Source organism: Triturus cristatus, chromosome 5_1 (assembly GCF_964204655.1).
Source record: "Triturus cristatus chromosome 5_1, aTriCri1.1, whole genome shotgun sequence".
Classification (NCBI taxonomy): domain Eukaryota; kingdom Metazoa; phylum Chordata; class Amphibia; order Caudata; family Salamandridae; genus Triturus; species Triturus cristatus.
This window is the reverse complement of record NC_140587.1, coordinates 163306900-163329904: the sequence shown is the minus strand read 5'-3', so window position 1 is coordinate 163329904 and position 23005 is coordinate 163306900. Positions and strand designations below refer to the sequence as shown.

Genomic DNA, 23005 nt, shown 5'->3' with positions numbered 1-23005 from the left:
TTGCCTGCATTCTCGGTTACACTTATCACACCTGAATCATTCTGGCATGGCAAAGTGAACAACTTCACAGCCTGGTACACGTTTAATTTAGTCTTCAAAGAGATATTAGCAAACTGGGCATCAACCAGCTCTGTTTTCAACTCACTACGTTCTTTTTTTTTTTTTTTTTTTTTTTTTTTTTAAAAACCTTTATTCGTGCATCTTAAAAGAACAAATACGGGCCTACAACCGTCAGGCCGGCCACGATACAATGAAGCACTGATACCCACATTAAATCCCCCGTGCGTCAACAGTCAGGATTAACAACAAGTTATGGATCACATGCTGGAGATATCTTTGACACCCGGGGAAGGAGAAGTGAAGGTTAATTTTAAGTTTTTTAGATAATTTTATCAAGAAAAAAGTCAATGAAGGATAGGAACAAAGGAGACTCGAGTCCGCAAGATAGCCTCACCACACGGGAGAGCAGCAACAGCAGTAAGAACAACAATTGAAGTAAAAACTCAAACAGTGAGGCGGTGCAGAAATATAAAAGGATAGTCACATGAGCAAGTACGCACCCCTCCGGAGCCGCCCCCACTCGATCCACCCCACACCCGGACCCCGAATCGAAGAAAGTAGAACGCAGAGACATAAAGGAAAAAAGGCCCATAGAACTAATTAAGAACAGAGTATTACCCCCCCACCCTACACCAATGCGGAGGCTACGGCCTACCCCCCCCCCAGCATAGTGCCTGTCGCCCAATGAACCCGAAATATAGAGGAGAAAGAAAGTAGGAATAGAGGAAAGAAAGTAAGAAAACAGAAAAGAAGGCGGGGAGGAGCCCACGGGACACCAGAGCGCCCCAAACCATCAGCCAATCATGGCCCCCACACACTGAGAGCCCACTACGCCAAAAAACGGCATGCGAAGATACCATGGCACCACAGTGTAAGCGAAGGGATACAAGTCGCAACAGTGCGCGCATAACATACATACAGTTCCAGTCCCAGGCCAGCCCGTCCATAAACCATGACAATAGAAATCAGTCTAGCCCTGGCCCGATCGCGGGCTTGGGATTAAACCAGCCCCTGCATGAAGGCCCCGTGTCCCGAACAAACAAAAACAAGATGGTCGCTTGTGAAAGGATGGTGAAGTAGGATCACGAAATGGCCGCCGCCCATCGATTAAGGTCCCTCTTTGCACCACATAAAATCCAAACCTGGCAAGTAAGGTACAGGAGTTCCACAAAAAGTCAGCAGTGGGCCACCGCGAACGGTTCCTCGAAGCCGTTAGGCATCTCTCAACAGGATAGTCCAGTGGACGCGGTGAGGCAGGCAACAATGAAGCAGGCAGCCATGACCAGGGGGACAAAGCATCCGCAGTTGAGGTGTAGAGCGGTGTACCCTGGGCGCCGGGAGCGCCAGGTGAAGGCACCAGTGTAACACAGTCACACACCGCCGTTGCGTCCCCGCAAGCGGACAAAAGCACCGGGAGACCCACGCCCTGTAGATGGCACACAGTGCGCTCACGACCCGCGGCCGACAGTATGGGGTCAAACCGCTCACTCAGCGCCTGCAGGCCAGCGCACATCTGTAGTTGGAAGTCCCGCAGGGCAGCCAGAACGGAGCCGCATGTAAGCGGAGGCTGGGCCCCCACAGCGGCAGCAATCCGGGACGGCACCGTGGAGCTGGTGTCCGGAAGAGGGGGGGCGAAGTGGGCAGCAGGCGAGACCGGAGTATCGCCCCCCAGCCGCAAGCAGGCACTAAACGCCATGTTTTGCCGCTATACGGTGCAATGGCCGGGGGGGGGGTCGTAGCAAGGAGTCAATTCCCCTCAGGTCTACGCCGCAACGGGAAAGGCCAACAGTCGCTTCTCTTCTCGCAGGTTCCCTCCGCCGCTGGCTAGGCAATAGGTGAAGGGGGCAGCTGCCTCCCACAGCGCGGTCCTCAGAGCGGGGCAGGGGACCCGCCGCACCGGGGCCCACCCCACAGCTCCAGCCCGTCCGGCACAGGGTGCAGAAGGTGTCCGGCCGTCCCTCTCTGGGCTCGTCCGGCAACGATCCGTGGTGCGAGGTGAAATCGGGACCGCGGGGCTCAGGTTAGCGCTAGCTGGTCCGGCAACTGCGGAGCTTCCAGGGGGCCAGCAAAGGCCGTAATGGCGCAGGGTTTCAGTGCAGAGGACAAAAGCACCCAGAACTCGGGCATCCGGGCGGGCTGAGACTCCGGGAAAGCGGCAGCGCGGTCAGCGCGTCTTCGCACACGTTGCACCTCGAAAATCGGCGAGGATGGGCATCAGGATAGTAGTCCGAGGCCACGGACCGACGGAGCCGGGCGCTCAAGCGTCTGCTCCGGTCGCCATCTTGGCTCCTCCTCTAACTCACTACGTTCTTATTGCAAATGCCCACATGTGTAATGCATGGTAACCAACACATGAAAATAACACCGCTGTCTCTCTCCAAAATGCCATCAATCACCTGTTGAATAACACCCTTCCTTGCAACTACGGAGACTGGAATTTCAAGGGAGTCCCACGTTTCAGAGCCATGCTCTGAGATCTTACATGCACTTTACAACTGAAAACAGTAGATATGCATTCCTTAACTAACACTTGAAAGGGATCCAGCCCTCTCTGCCTCACGTAGCAAGCTATTTATAAGCACTCTTTACAAGACACGCTGAAACATACACATACCAATTCTAAATCAGCACAATGAGCTCACTTCACGAGCCAGCACATCATACTGTCTTCCCCCATTCAAATAAATCAAGTGACGTTTAACAGTCTGCTTACAATTACTCAGCCCACTCCCGGGCTAGGGCTTCACAAGGCATGGAATCCCAGCCGGGAATATCAACGGGCAACTTAAAAGCATATGTACATTGTTTAGAACAGATCGCGAAAAAGAGAGAAGAAGAGAAAGAAAAGAAAGAAGAAGAAAGGCTAGACACACCAGTATATCACAAAGAACATACAAACAAAGTCACGCACACGCCAGCAGCAAACACGGGACAACACAACGCACACAGAATACGTAAACGGTTCACGACGCCAAATGTTCTGCTTTGGTTTTTCCTCCAGATAGAACCTGCTCCACAGAGCCTTTCCAACCCAAACCAGAACGTTACCCCCTCCCTAGGGCCTTTTTACACCTAAATAACCACATATATATGTACCACCTAAGGACAGGGAATTCCTATTATATATATATATCAAGACCTCACAGCCTCGCAATCTCAGCACCCACAGTCTCACGACCTCAGTCAGGTCCAGAATCTCCTACCCATCCGGTAGCAACACACACGATCTCGCGACCTCAGTCAGGTCCAGAATCTCCTACCCATCCGGTAGCGGCACACACAGTCTCGCGACCTCAGTCAGGTCCAGAATCTCCTACCCATCCGGTAGCAACACACACGATCTCGCGACCTCAGTCAGGTCCAGAATCTCCTACCCATCCGGTAGCAACACACACAGTCTCGCGACCTCAGTCAGGTCCAGAATCTCCTACCCATCCGGTAGCAACACACACAGTCTCGCGACCTCAGTCAGGTCCAGAATCTCCTACCCATCCGGTAGCTACATACAGTCTCGCGACCTCAGTCAGGTCCAGAATCTCCTACCCATTCGGCAGCAACACACACAGTCTCGCGACCTCAGTCAGGTCCAGAATCTCCTACCTACACGGCAGCCTTAGCACGAGCTCATCCTATTATTACCGCGGTACACGACAGGGGAATCGGGATTACCATATATCAGATCACACAAAGACTATTAGTTGAGCACAACCTGTTCTCTTAGTTCGAGGGGCTTGTTTTCCCCCTCATCCAGTTACCACTTACCTGACCAGGATTAACCTCTGTTCATTTTGGGGCAACTCTGACTAAAGAATAGGCTATCCTCCTATACAAAAGTACACAACACATGCTAACGTACAACAAGCTAAATACTTTATTTAAATGCCACATGCACATTCGCAGAATACATTATATATATAGACAACCTGCAAGGAAAGTGAAAGGTTAAGTTGTATACTCTAATAGTAAAGGGTTAACATCACCTGATTATATTCAGCCTGTACTCAAAGGTCATCTAGGTTCCCTTCCCATCTGCGCCTCGGCTTCGCCTGGAAGTCACACCTCTGTAGTCACAGATCTACTCCCTTCTCTTTTTCTCCTAGTCACTGGAACCTCCTCCTCATCAGCTGCTCTCTCCTCTTTAGATTCAGGTTCGTCATCTGTCTTCCCTGGAATAAGTAGTAGCTTTACTGCTAACGGCCAGATGCCGCCTATGGTCTAGAAGCAAGTGCAAGTGTCTGCCTCAGACTTTCACTAATATAGATGTGCATTCTCTCATGGAAATTTCCAGCTCGAAACCTGCCGCCCACCAAATTCCTGTACCTCCCCGTGCCAAGGACACGTTCCCAGCCGGCCGGCCTGTTGTAGTGTCTTCGGCATGAAGGAGAATACAATCCTTCGATAAGGGCCGGCCTGAACCGGTTCTCTCCAAGCGAATAACACCTCCTAACTAAAACACTGCCTATGACCTAGAAACTTTCCAAGCTGCCAGAGCAGGAGGAAAGATGGAGTCTCTCCCGTTTAAGGCCTACCAGGCCTGAATGCAGCACAGCTCCATTAGATACCCTTACTACAGAACATATTACCCCTAATGCTAACGAATCTATCCCCTAGGATATATATATGCAAACCCTGATCTATGGGGAAGAACACAGGATCATGTTGAAGTGCCTAATAAATAGGCTCTATACACTACTCTAACCCTTAGACTTGAATGGAAAGAGACTGAAGTCACATTAGGCCTCCCTTAACACGGGAAGGCCGGGAAAATCGAGCAGTACAGCAGGCAAAGGTCTATTATTGCTCAACCAATGGATAACTTTATTCCTTAGGGCTTGATGGTCTTCCCTATTTTCAGAGGGGAGCTCAGGGACGCCCGCCATAACAATCGCGTAAGGCGCAGCTTCTGGCGGTAAGTCTACTATGCTGTGGGGTTGCCAATTTTTGTTAATAGTGTTTCCAACCTCACTCTCCTTATTGGTCTTATTTTGTGATGGTGCTAATTTTCCTTCTGAAGTCAGATTATCCGTTGTTAGATCCCCTACTTTACTTTGAGGTTCCAACCTATGAACAGACTTTTTCTTCGACAAGGGCGGGGATAACACTTTAATTTGAGAAGGACAAGATGGTATTTGTCTACACTGATTAGGTTTTAAAGTGGTCGTGGGACGTGATGGAGCTGGTATTGCCTCTGTCGACACTTTTACGGGTATTTTACTAGGATTCGTATTACCTGGATTTTTCGCCAATCCAGAAAGTGAAAGTGAGTTTTCTTCTACCTTTTTCTCAATCAGATCCAGGTGCGTGTTAATCGTCATAATCTTTTCAAAAAGGGGCTGCATTGAGGATTTTACCAAGTGCTCGATTTTTTCCAAGAGGTCTCCCTCATTAATAGTGCGGTATGTGGAGACGTGTCTTTTGAGATTGAGGAAGATTCGGGGGAAAATCTAGGAGGATATGATGACCCTTCTTCGTCCATGCTAATGGAGAAACTCGGCAAAAACTCGCAAGTATTATCGGGCGTGCTAAAGGGAGGATCGTCGGTGCAGGGGCTAACCAGGGCTTCCCCCGTATCCTCCGTATCTCCAAAATTAGGTAAATCAGTATGGTCTACTAATAAGTAGGTAGAATTAGTCATTGATGGTCTCACAGTCCCTGAATCCCCCATAGCAGAGTTTGTTCCTGATAGTAACTGCATAAAAGAGCCCCTTTTATGGTTAGCGGTTACTACTCTTTTTTGGTTGTCATTCCCCCTATGCCTCCGATGTGCTTTTTTATATTTTCTTACTGATCTAGCGGGTGGCGGGGCATGCTCATGATAAACCCTAGAGTTAACTGGCTGACCTGCGTGTCTCTCATCATGCAGCTGAGCTGTAGTCAGTACAATGTTCCCAACACTAATAATGGGATTACTAGGCGCATGTGTATCCACCAGTGTGAGGGACGACTCTTCAGGTATCATGATAGGGGTCTCCTTTCCTAGGGAGGCCCTTCTGGCATTATTGATCTGGTTTACCTTCTTAATTAGGTAATTGTCCAGGGTACCCACCCCATGCTGAGTATTCTCACTTTTACCTTTGGCCATCAAGTACACTTGATACTGGCCTCTGACTGCAAGCAAAATGTATACAGGAAAATCACACAAATACTGGCCCCCACAAAGCAACACTCACTACACCTGTACATATGAGATGGGCGATACGTGCGCAACCAGGGTCTCTAGCCCAGGCCAGGCTTTTCAGGCCTCTGAGGGCCACAGAGGGCCCGCCCTTTGCCCGGGCTTAGCCCGGCGCCACCCGCGCGCGTCCCGCGACGCGGAGGGAGGCGCGTTCTTTTATGCGCCTCCGGGCGCGTGGGTGGCGTCAGCGGCCGTAAAGGAGCCTGGGAGCTGTAGTCTCCCCCCGCTCTCGGCCGCGAGATGTAGTGGCGGCGGCGGGGGAGACACACAGCGTGAGGGGCCCAGGAGCGGCGGCAGCAGCACAGGCACAACAGGACAGCAGGACAGCAGGTAGGTCTCCCAGCAAGAAGGCGTTCCTCGATTTTAAAGTTCCCCACACTCACTCAGTTTCAGGGACATTAATGGGTTAGACTCAGGTTTAGTTGGTGCTCTGGTGCAGGCCCAGCACTGCTCAGTCCCAGTCCATCATAGGCTCAGTAACTGGGCCAGTCACAGACCCATGATTGACTCTCGCTGGTCTGTCAATAGTTCAGACCAAGAGTGGCCCAGAATTAGGTGTCTCTATCTTAGCTCATTTATTAGTCCAGGCCAAGGTCCATCAATAGCTCAGTTCATGTTTATCAGTGTTCAGTTCTAGGCCCATTACTGTTGAATTTCCGGGTCCATGGGTGTTTCAGTCCCAGGTTAATTGTCACTGGTTTGGTACCAGACCTGTCATCTCTGGCTCAGCTCCTGGTGCATTATCTGTTTTAGTTGCTGTCTTTTATTATTTAATCATTCCTAGGAACTTTGGGCCCGATTCACAGAACTAACTTAAGACAAAATCCTAAACTTACTACCATTTTGGTATTCACAGAAGGCACTTACTCATTTTGGTATTCACAGAAGGCACTTACTCATTTCGGTATTCACAGAAGTTAGGAGTCCTAACTTTAGGACTCCTAAATGCCTTCTGTGAATACCGAAAGTCTTAAAATTAGGATTTTTCTCAGTTTAGTAGTAGTATAGTTAGGACTCCTAACTTTAGGACTCCTAAATGCCTTCTGTGAATACCGAAAGTCTTAAAATTAGGATTTTTCTCAATTTAGTAGTCCTAAATTTAGGACTCCTAAATGCCTTCTGTGAATACAGAAAGCCTTAAAATTAGGATTTTTCTCAGTTTAGTAGTCCTAAGGTTAGGACTCCTAACTTTACAACTACTAAACTGAGAAAAATCCTAATTTTAAGGCTTTCGGTATTCACAGAAGGCATTTAGGAGTCCTAAATTTACGACTACTAAATTGAGAAAAATCCTAATTTTAAGACTTTCGGTATTCACAGAAGGCATTTAGGAGTCCTAAAGTTAGGAGTCCTAACTATACTACTACTAAACTGAGAACAATCCTAATTTTAAGACTTTCGGTATTCACAGAAGGCATTTAGGAGTCCTAAAGTTAGGAGTCCTAAATTTAGGACTACTAAATTGAGAAAAATCCTAATTTTAAGACTTTCGGTATTCACAGAAGGTATTTAGGAGTCCTAAAGTTAGGAGTCCTAACTATACTACTACTAAACTGAGAAAAATCCTAATTTTAAGACTTTCAGTATTCACAGAAGGCATTTAGGAGTCCTAACGTTAGGAGTCCTAAACTTAGGACTACTAAATTGAGAAAAATCCTAATTTTAAGACTTTCGGCATTCACAGAAGGTATTTAGGAGTCCTAAAGTTAAGAGTCCTAACTATACTACTACTAAACTGAGAAAAATCCTAATTTTAAGACTTTCGGTATTCACAGAAGGCATTTAGGAGTCCTAAAGTTAGGAGTCCTAAACTTAGGACTACTAAATTGAGAAAAATCCTAATTTTAAGACTTTCGGTATTCACAGAAGGTATTTAGGAGTCCTAAAGTTAGGAGTCCTAACTATACTACTACTAAACTGAGAAAAATCCTAATTTTAAGACTTTCGGTATTCACAGAAGGCATTTAGGAGTCCTAAAGTTAGGACTCCTAAGTTCTGTGAATACCGAAATGAGTAAGTGCCTTCTGGGAATACCAAAATGAGTAAGTGCCTTCTGTGAATACCAAAATGGTAGTAAGTTTAGGATTTTGTCTTAAGTTAGTTCTGTGAATCGGGCCCATTATGCTTGCCTCAGTCCCAGGTCTATTATCATTGGAGCAGTCTCAGTTCCACCAATGGCTCCTTCCATCATTTCTCATTGGCACCTGCTCCATTATTAGTGCATTGAGAGGTCCAACATTTGATTACTCGCTGGTCCATCCCTGGCTCAGTTCAAGGTCCATCACTGAATCAGTTCCAGAGCCAACATTTGTTCAGTCCAATGCCCATTGTTCAACATTCCAAGGTTCGGCCCCAGGTCAATCAATAGCTGACAGCCAAGTCAATCTTTGGTTTTGCCCCGGGCCCATCATCATAGACTCACATGTTAGGCCATCGTTCCAAAGTCCATTATTTCTCGTCCCAACATTAATTAGTGGTTCAATCCCAGGCTCGTCATTGGTTCAATGCCAAATCAATCGTTAGTTTGGCTTCAGGCCATCACAATTGGCTCAGTTCCAAGTCCATCACTGTCTCAGCCCCAGGTCAGTCATCATTCTCGGTTGTGGAAGATACAAATTGTTCTTTTGCGAAATACGTTTTGCTTGTTGTGTCATCGAACTATGCTACCAATAAGCTTCTAACTTAGTTATTCTGATTTGGTAGATAGTTTCTAGAAAAAATATGAATATGTTGGGAAGTAAAATTGAATAATGAACAACGGCAATAAATGACAGCATGGGTTTTGAGAAACTTAAACTTAAAGCTCAGAGAGGGCAACTAACCATTTGTTTTTTTAACAGATGATGTTTTGAATATTAATAATATTATGGTTTTCTAATAAGGAAGATCAGGTAGCTGAAGTGTAATTTAAGAAAGTTTATTTAGTCTTAGTTGTAGCTTGGTAAATTCATGTACAGCAGCCTGCCTGCTGCTCAGTCCATACTCCACTGTCACACCTCACCTCACAGGCACCCAAACATTCCATTCATCATCACCACTCCAACATTCCATGCATCACATTCACACTGGCTGAGTAGCTAGGGTTAAAGCAACAGGGGAGAAGCTTAAGTACAAATACTACACGTTTATTTACCACCTTCTTCAAAGAATTCCTTGCCAGTGGATTTGGTCAGCTTTGTTGGCTCAATCCAGGATTTGTTCTCTAGGATATAATATAATTACTAGTGACTTTAAAACCCACTTATCTAGACTGAAATCTACTAATGGAAATACCAAATCGGACGACTACTTCAGGTAAATGCCAAGCATTAGACGTAAGGGGTATTAGATCAATATTGCTAAATTTCAGTGTAAGTTTCTAGCCAAATATTCATGCTTTTTTGTGAGATTGATTACAGTCCTAAATTATAATTTTGTTTCAATATTACATTTAAATTAATGTATACCTTTTGTATTTATCCCTCAATTAAATCAGCCATTAACCTCAAAATACCCATCAGTTTGAGCATCATTTATTTTCCGGTTCAAAGGGACAACAAAGAGTTCATAACCAACCATTTCATTAATTTCATTTGACAAAATGGCCTTTTACCTCATCCTCATCTCTTGTCATGTTGCAAGAATCGGGAGACATAGTGGTGGTTTCTATTGTGTTTGTACTCTGTCCCCTGATGTCATGAAATTCATGTCGTTCTTTCTTTCAGGCTTACTGCCTTCATTGCTAAGATACTCTCCATTTGTCGCGATCACATTAATATGAATGATGGCACCATCCTGACAGCGGTGGACTTTGTGATGAAGCATCAGGAGGAGAATAGCGGGGCCTTCAGGGATCCAGCACCGGTCTCGCAAAGGGAGATGCAGGTAATCAGGGTCATGTTCTGGCTCAGGAGGAAGAGGGAGAAGGTCCAAATAATGTGTTTACTCTACACAAGCTACTCCTACTTGAGAGGGTGTTGCTGTTCCTGCTTCTCCTAACCTAGGAATATATTGGGAAGATGGAGGTTTAAAGACTATCTGTGTCTTGATGCAATGAGGGTAGGCCGTAGTCTCCTGGTTTCCCTCTCCCCATTGTCCCCACTGCAGAGAATTCTGAGGCACAAGTGCTTGGAACCAGCATCCTTGCAATGGAAGAAAGTGTCCCTGCCACCTGCATATGTGCTACCCCAACATGTCTGCCTATCTGTGTTTTGATGTCAATGGGCCACAGCGGAACAAAAACATCAAACATAAATAAAATACAGGACTGTGCAGTGCGAGTCTCTCACTTGATTTCAGTTAATTTAATAGGTTTATTTTGACTGATGTGTCTCTTGACACTTTGTTAGCTGTTATTTTTACCCAGCTCACTGGTATTCTATTGACAATACAATAATGAAGAACAGAGTCGGCCTGCTCTACCTTTTTACTAAAGTTCCACTATGCTCTATGCCATGGCATTATCCATTGTATCCATGCCATGCTGTTATGACCTGAGTGTATCCAACCAGTGCAGGCTGTAGTGGGAGATGGTAAACATAACCTAATGCATTCTTCGGCCATAGCTGCCCTCAGCCATACATAGAATATTATGTAGCTGTACAGCAACCGCTGCAACCAGCATCATCCAACCAATGATAATATGCTGCAGGCAACATTCAAAGTTGTCTGTAAAACAAAACGTTTAGAAGCTCCTGTACAGGCACTGATGCCCCTAAACGTTTTTAGTAAAATCTAGTGCCTAAAAGATCAAAGCGCCAGCTGCGGACATCTAGTTGTACAATACCATGGCAAAGTCGAAAGTTCTGGTAGACCTCGATGAAGTGTGGTTCGAATTCACCCAGTCTATGCTTACCTTTAGACTTAGAAGAAATTTCAAATGTAAATGTCTAAGAAGTTTAAGTTTAGCGGGGCAAGGCAGTTGGCAGAGTCCAAGAAGGAGGTGTTGTCACCGGGTAGCTGCTGGACGAAGTTACAGTGAAGATGTTTCCATTTGGAAGTCGAAAATGTCCAGCGAGACAAAGCTGCAGGCTGTATTCGATGAGGGCTGCAGGAGGCCGTATATCCTTCCAAAGAGGAGCAGCTCAACAGGATTTACTTCTGTGGGGAAGAATTTAGCAGGAGCTTCCGCAAAGTTAGGGCAACTTGTGCTGCACCATGGGCGGATTAGCAAGCAGGTTGGTCTCAGTCTTTTCTCGGTTCTGTAATGTAATGTAACTAGGTACTTGTAAAGTGCGCTGCTACTCCACAGAGTGTCCCGGCGCTGAAAAGACCACGAGACAGACAGTGAGCACAACAAGCAGGTAGGCCTAGATCTAATGTTGGAATAGCCAGGTTTTTCATTTCCTCCTAAAGGCGAGGAGATCCTGCACCTGTCTAAGAGAGAGTGGCAAGCTATTCCATAGCCGAGATGCCACCACTTGAAAGGATCGACCACCCATACGGGAGCGGGAAAACTTTGGAATGGTCGTCAGGAGCTGTACTGAGGACCTCAAAGTCCATTGTGGGACATAATGCTGAATCCTTTTCCTGATGTAAGGTTCCCCTGTATTATGAAGGGCCTTAAAGACCAGGACTAGCGCTTTAAAATGGATCCTCTTTTGGACCGGTAGCCAGTGCGAGGATATCAAGTGGGGGGTCATTCGCTCCCTGGGGCCAACCATAAGAATAGCTCTGGCCGCCGCACTCTGAACCACCTGCAAGGGACCTAGTAGATAGTCAGGGAGGCCCAGGTACAGGGCATTGACGTAGTCCAGCCTTGATACAATGAGGGCCTGGACTACATCCTTCTGTGTGAGACTGGGAGCAGGGGAAGAAAATTCTTTAATATTTTCAATAGCCCAAAGCAGGTGCTGGCCACAGTTTGAAACTGAGCCTTAATGGACAGGTCAGCGTCTTGCTTGACCCCAAGGTTCTTCACGGTGCTATTAAGGTTACAGGCGGGGACATATCCTGTGGCCACCATTGGCGTCATGCTTCACCAGGATTAGAGCAGAAGAAAATAATCTCCCACTTTTCCGGATTACACTTCATTTGGTTTTGTCTAAGCCAGGAAAACACCTCCGTCAAGCAGGCGTTTATCTCACCGCATCTAAAGTTGGCACCCTTAGCACAGGTGAACAACAATTGTGTGTCATTGGCGTAGGATACTATTTTAGCACTGTATTCCTCAGCTAGGAGCGCAAGGGGGGCCATGTACACGTTAAAGAGTGTCGGGTCCCTGTGGGACCCCTACTTTCATAGGGGGGATGTGAGCCGAAAAGGGAGGGGACCAAATTGTTTTCCGATGTCCACTTAAAAAGGAGGTGAACCATCTGAGTACCGTGCTACCAATGCCACACTCCTGGAGTCTTCGCAGGAGTCGGTCGTGGAGGCCGTGGAAAGGTCCAACAATACCAGTACCGCGTTGCCACCTTTGTCTAGTGTTGCTTTAATAGTTTCAGAGACATCTAATAAGGCTGTTTCAGTACAGAAGTTTGCTCTGAAACCCGACTGACTTGGGTGAAGTAAATGGTTGATCTTCACATATTCCGTGGTGACTGTATTTACATATTTCTCCAAAACCTTGGAGAAGAAAGGCAGCAATGATATTGGCCTGTAATTACCGGCTACCAATGAATCTGCAGCAGGTTTCTTTAAAAGCGGGATCATTTTTGCGTGTTTCTAGCTCTCCGGCATTTGCCCCTCATACAGAGAGGTGTTCAGGACCAAGTTGACGACTTGGTTAATCACCTCAACAATAGATGCCAGCAATTTTGCTGGACAAGGGTCGGAGGGTGCACAGGACTTTAGTGCTTTCATTATCTTGAGGGATTTATCCAAAGTGATAGAAGGAAACTGCATGAGGGAAAAACCAATATTAGGGTTAGCACGGGGGGCGGACCCGTGTTTACTAAAGTCACCAGGGGCTGCGTCTCAAAAGAATCTTGGATGATTTCAATTTTGTCATAAAAATAGCGGGCCATGTGGTTAGTCCAATCACTGGTAGGGGCAAATGGGCTGTCAATTACATTAGGGGATGAGAAGTCTTTTACCATTTTAAAAAGTTCTTTACTTTTGTTCCCGGCCTGTTCGACTTTAGAGGAAAGAAAAAGTTTATTTTCTTCGCGGACTTTACTGTAGTTGACTTTCAGGGCCAGTTTGTAGGTGATTTTGTCCGTGGGATTGAAGTTATTCCGCCACGCTCTCTCAGGCGTTTGCAAGCACTTTTGCTCTTCCTAAGGGCCTCCGTGAACCATGGGGCCGAGGCTCTGCTAGTTTTTGCTTCCCGAGTGGAAGGAGGGGCAAGCACCAGGGAACGGAGTTGTTGCCAGTTTTCCAAGGAGAGCACATCACTCTTGTGGTTTCCGCTGTGAGGGATAGGGTGGAGGCTAAGTGCAGTATGCAACGCCTCCGAGGTAAACTAATGAAACGACCTAAAACTGCTGGCGCGAAGCTTGCAATATGAATGAGGGCTACCTGACTCCTTATGGACTCTAAAACCAAGCAGAAAATGGTCAGACCATACTATGGGGAAGGGCGCGTCCATTTCTATACTGGCGGTGGAATCAATCAATCAATCAATCATTCGCATTTATAAAGCGCGCTACTCACCCATAAAGGGTCTCAAGGCGCTGGGGAGGGGGGGGGTCAGTGCTCGAAGAGCCAGGTCTTGAGCTGCCTTCTGAAGGAGAGGTGTTCAGGTATGGCGCGAAGGTGGCTGGGCAGAGAGTTCCAGGTCTTCGCTGCCAGGAAAGAGAAGGATCTTCCTCCGGCGGTGGCTCTGCGGATGCGGGGTACGGCTGCCAGGGCCTGTCCGGCGGATCGTAGAGTGCGCGGAGGAGTATAGAAGGAGACGCGGTTGTTGATGAGTTTGGGTCCGAGGTTGTGAAGGGCTTTGTGTGCGTGGGTGAGGAGTCGGAAGGTGATCCTCTTGTTGACGGGGAGCCAATGGAGTTTTTTCAGGTGTCCTGAGATGTGGTGGTGGCGAGGGATGTCCAGGATGAGTCTTGCGGCAGCGTTCTGGATCCGTTGGAGTTTCCTCAGCAGCTTGGTGGTGATGCCCGCGTACAAGGTGTTTCCGTAGTCCAAGCGACTGGTGACGAGGGCGTGGGTGACGGTCTTTCTGGTGTCTGTGGGGATCCAGCGGAAGATCTTGCGGAGCATGCGGAGGGTGTTGAAGCATGCTGAGGTCACCGAGTTCACCTGTCTGGTCATGGTGAGGGATGAGTCCAGGATGAAGCCGAGGTTGCGTGCGTGGTCGGTGGGTTGGGGAGTGCTGCCTGGAAAAGATCTGGTCCAAAGTGTGACCTCTTTCATGGGTAGAGAAGAGGACATAAGGGGCCAGGTAGAGTATGCCCAGAGATTCGCACAGCCCCATGGGCTCAAGTTACCCTGGTTTGTCCATTAGAATATTAAAATCCCCGAGTACCAAGCAGTGACTGTATTTGGCAGCAATAGGGTAGATAGCGTGGCTAATAGACTCTGTGAACTTTCCAGTTGGCCCAGTAGGGCCGATACGGCAGATACGGCAAGAAGGAAGCCGAGGCTCTCGCCCCCCTCTATCAACATGGTAGGCAGTAAAGAGCAAGTAGAATATGGCCATAGCCCCGCCCCTGCCCCTGCCCCCTGGCCGATCCTTTCTTTGGATCTGGTATCCAGGGGGGATCCCACTAGCAATGGTGGGATTAGAGCCTTCGTTTAGCCACGTTTCGGTTAGAAACATAATATCGAGCGTTAAATCTATTAGAAGGTCAAAGAGCTGAAACTTGTTTGTTTCTACTGACTGGGTGTTTTGTAGGAAAGCCTTCAGTTGACTCCCTTCCCCATGCTTTTGGTCTGAGTGGGCGCCGGTGTTAGACTTCTCTTTGCACTCCACGCGCGTCTCGCTGCGAGGGGGGAAGGCGGCCCAATTGCAGTGTTTGCAGGCAAGGCATCTGCCTGAAGGGAAAAGTGGGAGCAGCAGTTCACACACTTGCCAATATCAATTAGCCTTGCTCTGCAGTAACTTATGCGATTTATGTGATCAAGTGGAAAACGGGCAGCATTTCCGGCACAGGCTGCCTCCGGGACGCTGACGGGCGCAGATGGGCTTGCCTCAGGCGCACCAGCGGCGCGCCTGCTGTGCGCTTGAGCAGCGTCCCGTTTTATAATGCCCAGGTTAATACAACTATACCACACCGTCAAAGAAAATGGCGGTTTCTAACTATCAGCTTGGCTGCCTCCCACTCAAAATTCGATTCCCGCCTCCCTCCACACATCAAATTCAACACAGTGCAGAAAGTTAAAATGCAAGTTTAAAAGCAGTACATAAATCTAAAAAAAAAACTAGAACTAGTTCTGATCTGTACAAATAAGCAAATTAGCAGCTAATACTACGAGCAAGGTGCAGCTGACTGCACTATCACGGGATTGAGCGCGCTCACGCACCGTCCTGTTTCATAATCCCCAGGTTGAAACAACTAGACCGCACCATCAAAGGAAATGGCGGTTTCTAATTATCAGCTCAGCTGCCTCCCACTCAGGGTTCGATTCCCGCCTCCCTCCACACATCAAATTCAACACAGTGCAGTAAGTTAAAATGCAAATTTAAAAGCAGTACATAAATCTAAAAAATAACTAGAACTAGTTCTGATCTGTACAAATAAGCAAATTATCAGCTAGTACTACGAGCAAGGTGCAGCTGACTGCACTATCACAGGTTCTTGGCACCTTTAGCAGAACTTTCAAGGGCCCAGGACAGGGGGTGTATCACTTGGAGGGTCAGGACTCACTCTGGCTGGTTCCAGGTGCGGGTTCAAGATGGTTGGAGCCTTTTCTCTGTCCGAATCTCAGATCAGGAGGCCAACGAACTGGCCCTAGGAGTCACTCTGGTAGTCCTGGGTGCAAGCAGAAAAGCAGGTCTCTAGCAGCTGGCCAGTCCTCTGAGGGCACAAGGCAGGCTTCAGGCAGAAGGGCAGTCCTTTTGGTGCAGCAGGGCAGTCCTTTGAAGTACACACCAGGCCATGGATAGCGGGGCAGTCCTTCGAGAGTCCTTCCACAGGCCCGGAAGTGAACTGAAGAGTGAGTCTGAGGGTCCTATTTTTAGGTTGAGCATTCAAGACCTCTTGTATATACTTTAGTATATCCTTATATGTGTCTGTACTTTGTGGGCTCTGGAGATCAGCCCTAGGACTTGTCTGCTTCTGCTAAGGGACTTTTTTTCTGTTCAACTGCCCCTATTTAACTGTCTTGATGGAAAACGACCAGTTGAGGCAGGGCCGGACTGGCCTTAGCGGGCACAGGGCATTTCCCCCGTGTGCCACCAGGGTGGGGGTCTTTTTTGTTACAGGGCCACTTTTGCAGCATAGCAGCAATATCGGCCTCTGTAACAAAATCGGCCGATACTGGCCATGCCAAACAGCTCGGCCGCACCCCCCAAAGCCCCGGGGTGGGGCGGCCGAGCACTTTGCCAGGGCCAGTTTTGGGCCCTAGTCCGGCCCTGAGTCGAGGTCAGTAAAATACCAGAATTGCTTTCTGCTTGTTCAACTGCCTCTATTTAACTGTCTTGATAGAAAACGACCAGTAGAGGTCAGTAAAATACCAGAATTGCTTTCTGCTTAGGGACTTTCTTTTTTATTTTTCTGGCAACTGCCTCTATTTAACATTCTTGATAGAAAATGACCAGCAGAGGTCAGTAAAATACCAGAATCATTTTAGTATTTTCTAGATTCCAGTCCATAGAAATTGTCTTCCACAAGCACACGTAGACAATAATATTTTCTTCAAATCTTGTATTTTCAGTGATATGACCACTGAAGGCCCTGATTTCATATTAAAAACATAGCTTTGGACTATACCATTTCCTGCTGAAAGGCAATATTTGTTCCCATACCTGGCGTGTCACTCAGTTTGGTGCTTAGTTTCCCTCCATGTTAAAGAACTGTAGATGTTTCAGCACCCAGGCTAATGTGCTGCATAGCTAAATACATATAAGGTCCCAAAGGTGAGACCGATTACATTGCAAATGCTTGTTATACCTAGTGCTAGCTTTGAATTGGAAGAACCTTAGGGACTCTTCCCCACACAGAAATATCTGGAGTTTACTGCCTAACTGCCCAGGCTCTACTGGGTCTTAAAGTCACAAAAGGCTAGTGTGAAGTTCTTTGTGTGTGTGCTAAGGCAGGGTCTTTGAAGTTCAAGTGAGTCTCTGCTCAGCTCTACCCGTGTCCTGCTAAGGTGGCCCATCCTGACAACACTTAGTCCCTCTATTGTTTGGCTGTCTGAGAGGAATATACAAAGACCAACTACACCTAGTCAGTCATGTGATCAAGGAAACGGGCTGCAGACACAAAATGGTAACAAAAAATGCCAACTTTATTAAAGTTATAAAAGTGGGGGGTTGGGCCTGTTACTAGCACCCAGACTGGGCCGCTTATAAAGTAATATCAACAATTTCAGTGCCTAGGTGCTCTAGTCAAATTATAATATTTCGCTATAAGAACCACATTTGCAATTATAGTGGCCTTGGTGATTTATTTCACACTCATTTTTTAGTTTGAAAACGACTTTAAACATTCATAGCATGTATTTCTTAGGAGGGCAACTTTTTCTCTTTTTTGCATATATACATTCACAGTTATAATTAAACATACCAAAAAAATTAACATTTAAATGAAAAGGCAAAACAATTGTGAAGTAGACCAGTCCTTCAATCTAAGAACAAAGCACATGGCGGAATTTACATTTAAAATTCAATCATGTTCTACATCTTGACAGTGTAAGCTTGTTGGGATTCTGTAGTGCAAGAACAGGCAATTTGCCGTGTTTCCTGATTGTTGCTAGTCTGTTCAGGTTATATCTTCCCCCAACCAGCTTGGTCAACACGTTTTGAAGCCTTTTGTAATTTCTGGGGCTCTCCTCAGTACCGGGACTTGGTCAGTGCTTTCTCCTTATTGTACACTTCTGGAGCACGCAGTGAGTTCCGTTCATAGTGGTTTCTTCAATAGTGCAACTATTCCGTACATGTTGAAGCAGGTTTCTGCTCTTTATGGTAGTCCGTAAACTGCACCCTTCGAACGAACTTGAATCATTCCTAACCTCCGGCAGACCGGCGTGTCTTATGAAGTGAAACACATCGATTTCTTCCCGTGGTGTAACTTCTGTGGTGTTTCAGAAAAACGTGCCTTTCAGAATGAAGCATGTTTAAAATTGAGAACTAAAATCCGATTTTACAATTAAAGAGGATTTTAAATATCAATTTCTTAGACACCAAACATGATATTACCACTTGCTCCCAAGCAAAAGTTATCATTTATTAAATGTAATCACACAACACATGTTATTCTAAGGGAGAGGTAGGCCTCACAGTAGTGAAATTTGTGAGTTTTTAGTACCAGGACATGTAAAACTTGAAAATTCATGTCCACATTTTTAAATAAATTGCATTGTTTAGGGCCTACCCTGGGCTGACTTATATGTATTAAAAAGGGTGTTTTGGGCTTCGCAAAGGAGTTCTCTTCAAGATGATCCTAATCAAAGCCATACGCACTGAATATTCCCGCCCACGCATGGGTACCATGGAACATATATAAAATGATATATAAAACATAAATATACAGCAATTTATATATATTTATATTATTTATTCACAAACCAGTGCAGCCTCCAAGAAAAAACAAAGGCTAACGAATGCTCTGGAAATCTGCTTTTGCATTGGAGGAAACAGAAAACAGAAGGCCAAGAAGACACTTGAACTCTCTTTAATGGACATAAGAAAGTTGTCCTGCAAAACAGCAGGCATTGTTAGCCTATAGGCTGCATTGAAAACTCAACAGCATAAGAAATGAAAGCAATTGCAAGCATAAACTGGCACCATGCCTTTAAGGCAGCCATGACCCTCAGCTTCCGATCATGACTCCGGGCTGACAGTTTGGTCAGTTGTTTTTTCCAGCTCCTTCAGTCAGGACCCTGGAAGTCTGTTGAAGTAAGGAGTTATCTTTTTTCTGGCACAAAATTCCCTTTTTCTGTCAGACCGTGCCTTCTCTTTTTGATTCTTGCCCCTCCTGTGGCAAAAGAAGACCAAAACAGATTCCCATTGTGTTTGTATCCTCCGCCTTCCTGAGTCTCATAACCCTGAGACTTGCCAACACTGCAAGAATCTTCCAAGACGCACTCTCAAGGAGAAAGAAAGAATCCAGCTTTATGGCCTCTCAGAGAAAAAGAAATCCACTACCTCCAGAGGCAGATCTCCAGTGAAGCACAAGAAGAAGAGACCCAGGTCGACTTCCAAGAGTAAGGTCTCGGACTGTTCTTCTTCGGCGTCAGGCTCGGCTTCGAAAATGCCTCCAACAACGAAGAAATCGCCTGTGAGAGTTTCTCTGTTGACGAGGCAGCCGGCAAGGTCAACGTCGAGGAGTCGATCTCCATTGGCACCGACTCATCGCCCAAAGTCAAAGCATCGCTCTCCGTTGTCGCAGTCATTACAGTGTTCGATGTCGAGGTGAAACCCTCCATTGCCGTCAACTTGAGGCCCAACAGCGAATATTGAACCTTCCGTTTTTCCTCTTTGGCTCGCATACGGACAAAGAGATGGCCAGAATGAGCACCGCAACATGGCCACTTCAAATATGAGGTAAGGTATAATTTTTGAGAATGTATACAGCATCAGCCACTTGGTTTATTAAGGACAGTGGAAATGTTACTTAAATCTCTACTGTGGTTGGCTTTCGAGCCTCACATTCAAGTCAAACGCACATGCTTCTCTCATGAAGCTCCTACCTTTTTGCAAGCCTTGAATCTCCAGTGACTGCATGTGACCCGTACATAGCAAGCTCCCCACCAGTAGTAATATGTCTATTTTCTAAAATCATACTCTGCCTATCAAGTTTGTGTTGAGAACATTTTTGTTTGATCGTTCTGTGCATTAGGTTAGGATTCCTGGTTCTTGCTTGGCATTCTTTCTTTTCGTTTTGTATTGATGTACATTGCATAATGTATTTTATTTCATTTAATCAATTTTGATTCTACAATTTTATATTTTGGTGTAATGACTAGGTTGCTATGCATATTGTTCAGTGCATTGTTAGGTGCTTAAAAAAGAGCAGTCAGTGTTTACCTTGTCGTGGGCCGTTCTACTGTAACCCACTGTATGTGCGTGACATAACATCTGAAACTCTACGCATTACTGCTTTTGGAATACTCTTGAGCCCTTCCATTTGTACCAAAGCCTGGCTGAGGGACTCTTCAATGCATCCCCTGTACCAGTACACAGCTACACTGGCCACAGTCTCTGAACTGGCCTCTCTGTGGTGCTGTTTTTGGATTTCTTCTGCTCCTATTTATCATAAGAAGTACAGCCATAGTGTACAGGGTCTCCAAAGATTGTATCCTCCCATAGAGGAATCCAAAGATGTCACATGAACAAACCGGATCCCGGAATCTGGAGGACCTATAGTTAGAACGCGCTTTACAGATGGGAAACAATTTCCGCTCTCTAGATTGTGCTTCTCCTATAGAAAAGAAAACCCCTCACCACCAACCTTGGTGCAGGCTTCATCAAGGGCTGCTCTTTATCCGGACCTCATATCCGGCGGCACGGATGGGCTCCAAAGTTATAATAAGAGCTCTTGGCTGTGGGTTTACTCCCTGTTTTTTAAAGAAACACAATCTAGAGATCGGCTGCCGTTCATCGTAACAAGCAGTCTACTACATTCTGAGTTGAGGAAGATGCCAGCATAAAAACCATACTATTTTAAATTAATTACTCTGCCAAAATTGATCGTTCATTTTGTGTCAACCTCTAAAGGATTAAAGAAAGGGTACACTTAAAGCCCCACCCTCCCAGAACTGTGCATCAGGGCCTCAGTACACTCTGCTCTCTTCTGGGCTGCCACCGTTATGAGCTTTGTTCTTCCAGATCCAATGTTGAGCGGCTTGTTGACTTGTTTCAGGGCGGCGTGGGAGGCTTGGAAGGCGAGGTGGCCCTCACTGCATTTGTGACCATCGCTCTACACCACACGATGGACGTCCACACAGGACCAGACAAGAGCAAAGTGGTAGGCACCATCGCACTCTCTTTGAGCCTGGCTAACTACCCCTCTGCCCAACCTATGCTTTGCTCTCACTGTTTTGCCTGTGCTTGTTTCTCGGTCTAGCTCCTAGGTGTTACATCTTTCATTGTCTGTATTTTACTCCACTCTCTATCTTCCTAGTAATGTTAAGGCGCTAACATTGTCCATTGTCTAACAGCGAGGCCCTGCCTGAGAGGTGGGTCCATGGGGTGGCCAAGATGGCTGCTGAGGTGGTCACTGATAGGCTGATGTGGTTTAGGCACAGCAGGGTGCCTGTAGATTGGCTGCGCAGAGCGCTAGCTTGAGCATGAGATGATTGGTTGATTGGCGCTGCCGCTTGGAAAGCACATCATCTGCAAGAGTGCAATGCATTGTGTAGAGTGCACAGGAATAGACATGTCCACATGACATGACCACGTTCAGGTCTACCAGCCAGGTTGCTACCAGATCACTGCAGTCTGGGTCTACACAATTATATATCCCAGGGTTCTCCTGACTTTGAGGGTCTCTGATAATTTGCTTGTCTCTCTTTAACCTCTGAGAAATGAAAACATTGTATAATTTCACACCAAAGAGCAGGGCCTGAACCTCAAAGAATCTCGAGAAACTCCAAACAGGGAAAGACCCCAACCTTCTCCAGCAGGTGCAGAGGGCAGTGGAGAAGCAGGGCAGGGCAGGGAAGGTGATCAGGTTTTGAATCCACACTAGGAGAGACAGTACCAGAGTGTGATTTCCAAGATAAATATTAGGGACACATAACACAAAAATGTCAGGCCATGCCGCTTAACGACCTGTGAAATCAAACACAGTTGTCATCCCCTATTAGGGTTCAAACCATCCTCAACTCACTGGTCTCTCCCAGTTCAGACGCTCACGTTATTCTGGACTTAAGGGGTGGCATTTAGAGGAGAATGGAAGCGGACCTGAGAGGTTGGTCTCTGTACAGGTTGAAATAGGCCCTTTAATTGCATATAAACCTGCAGTACATAGGGTTGGATATATTGAAAAAGTATCAATACACACGGAAATCTCAGGATAACAGCAGCACTTATCATATATGTTCCCAAATAATAACAAAATACAGAGTTGTGGTGGACCAGGGAAGAGAAAGCCAGGGGAATGAAGCTGTGAAGCAGTTTTGCCACCAGACCAGGGAGGAGAAGCAAGCCTGGGGAAAACCTCTGACAAGGAGACGGCCAGAAGTGTCACTAGATGTAGGAGAACTACATATATTCAATCAGACTGTGCTTTGGTCCTTATATTTGTGTGCGCTCCTTCATAACAAGAATCTCCACCTTCTCGCCTACTCTCTTCTGTAAGCATGGATACTTAAAGCGAGCAGTGGCGCCAAGTGAATGATGCTTATGCCGCAGAAATGGATGGGCACTGAGCTGACATTTCTCCAACCTCGCTTGCCCTTCAAACAAATTATTTGACAAGTGAACATTTCCAAGCCCTACCAGTTTTGGAGAGTTACCAGTCTGCTGTAGAGTTTCTTATATTCCCTAAAGGCGAGACCACCTTTGCTCCATCTCCTAGATTGTCCATCAGCGCCTTATGTAGCTGTAGCCCCCGAAGGAACTACCCATTCCCCTCCTCGGGTGTTTTCGAGTTTTAAACTGATCATTGGAAACCAACGCGCACTGATGGCAGAAGGGGCAGGAGCTTGACGATGGCATTCATTGTGGCCCAAACAAACCTTCACCTGAAGTCCTAGATGTTTCCCCCCGTGCGCTACAATCACCACGGAGCGGGCGGCGTG

At 46.5% G+C, this 23005-nt stretch overlaps 1 protein-coding gene across 1 annotated transcript in view; it reads left to right on the top strand.

Moving 5' to 3' along the window:
• Positions 1-23005, top strand: part of LOC146830518 (complement C4-B-like) — a 554995-nt gene that overhangs the window by 374353 nt on the left and 157637 nt on the right. Inside the window, exons 26-27 of the mRNA XM_085604724.1 lie at positions 9940-10099; positions 21124-21228. Of these exons, the coding sequence (XP_085460850.1) occupies positions 9940-10099; positions 21124-21228 (265 nt within the window). The remainder of the gene's footprint in view (positions 1-9939; positions 10100-21123; positions 21229-23005) is intronic.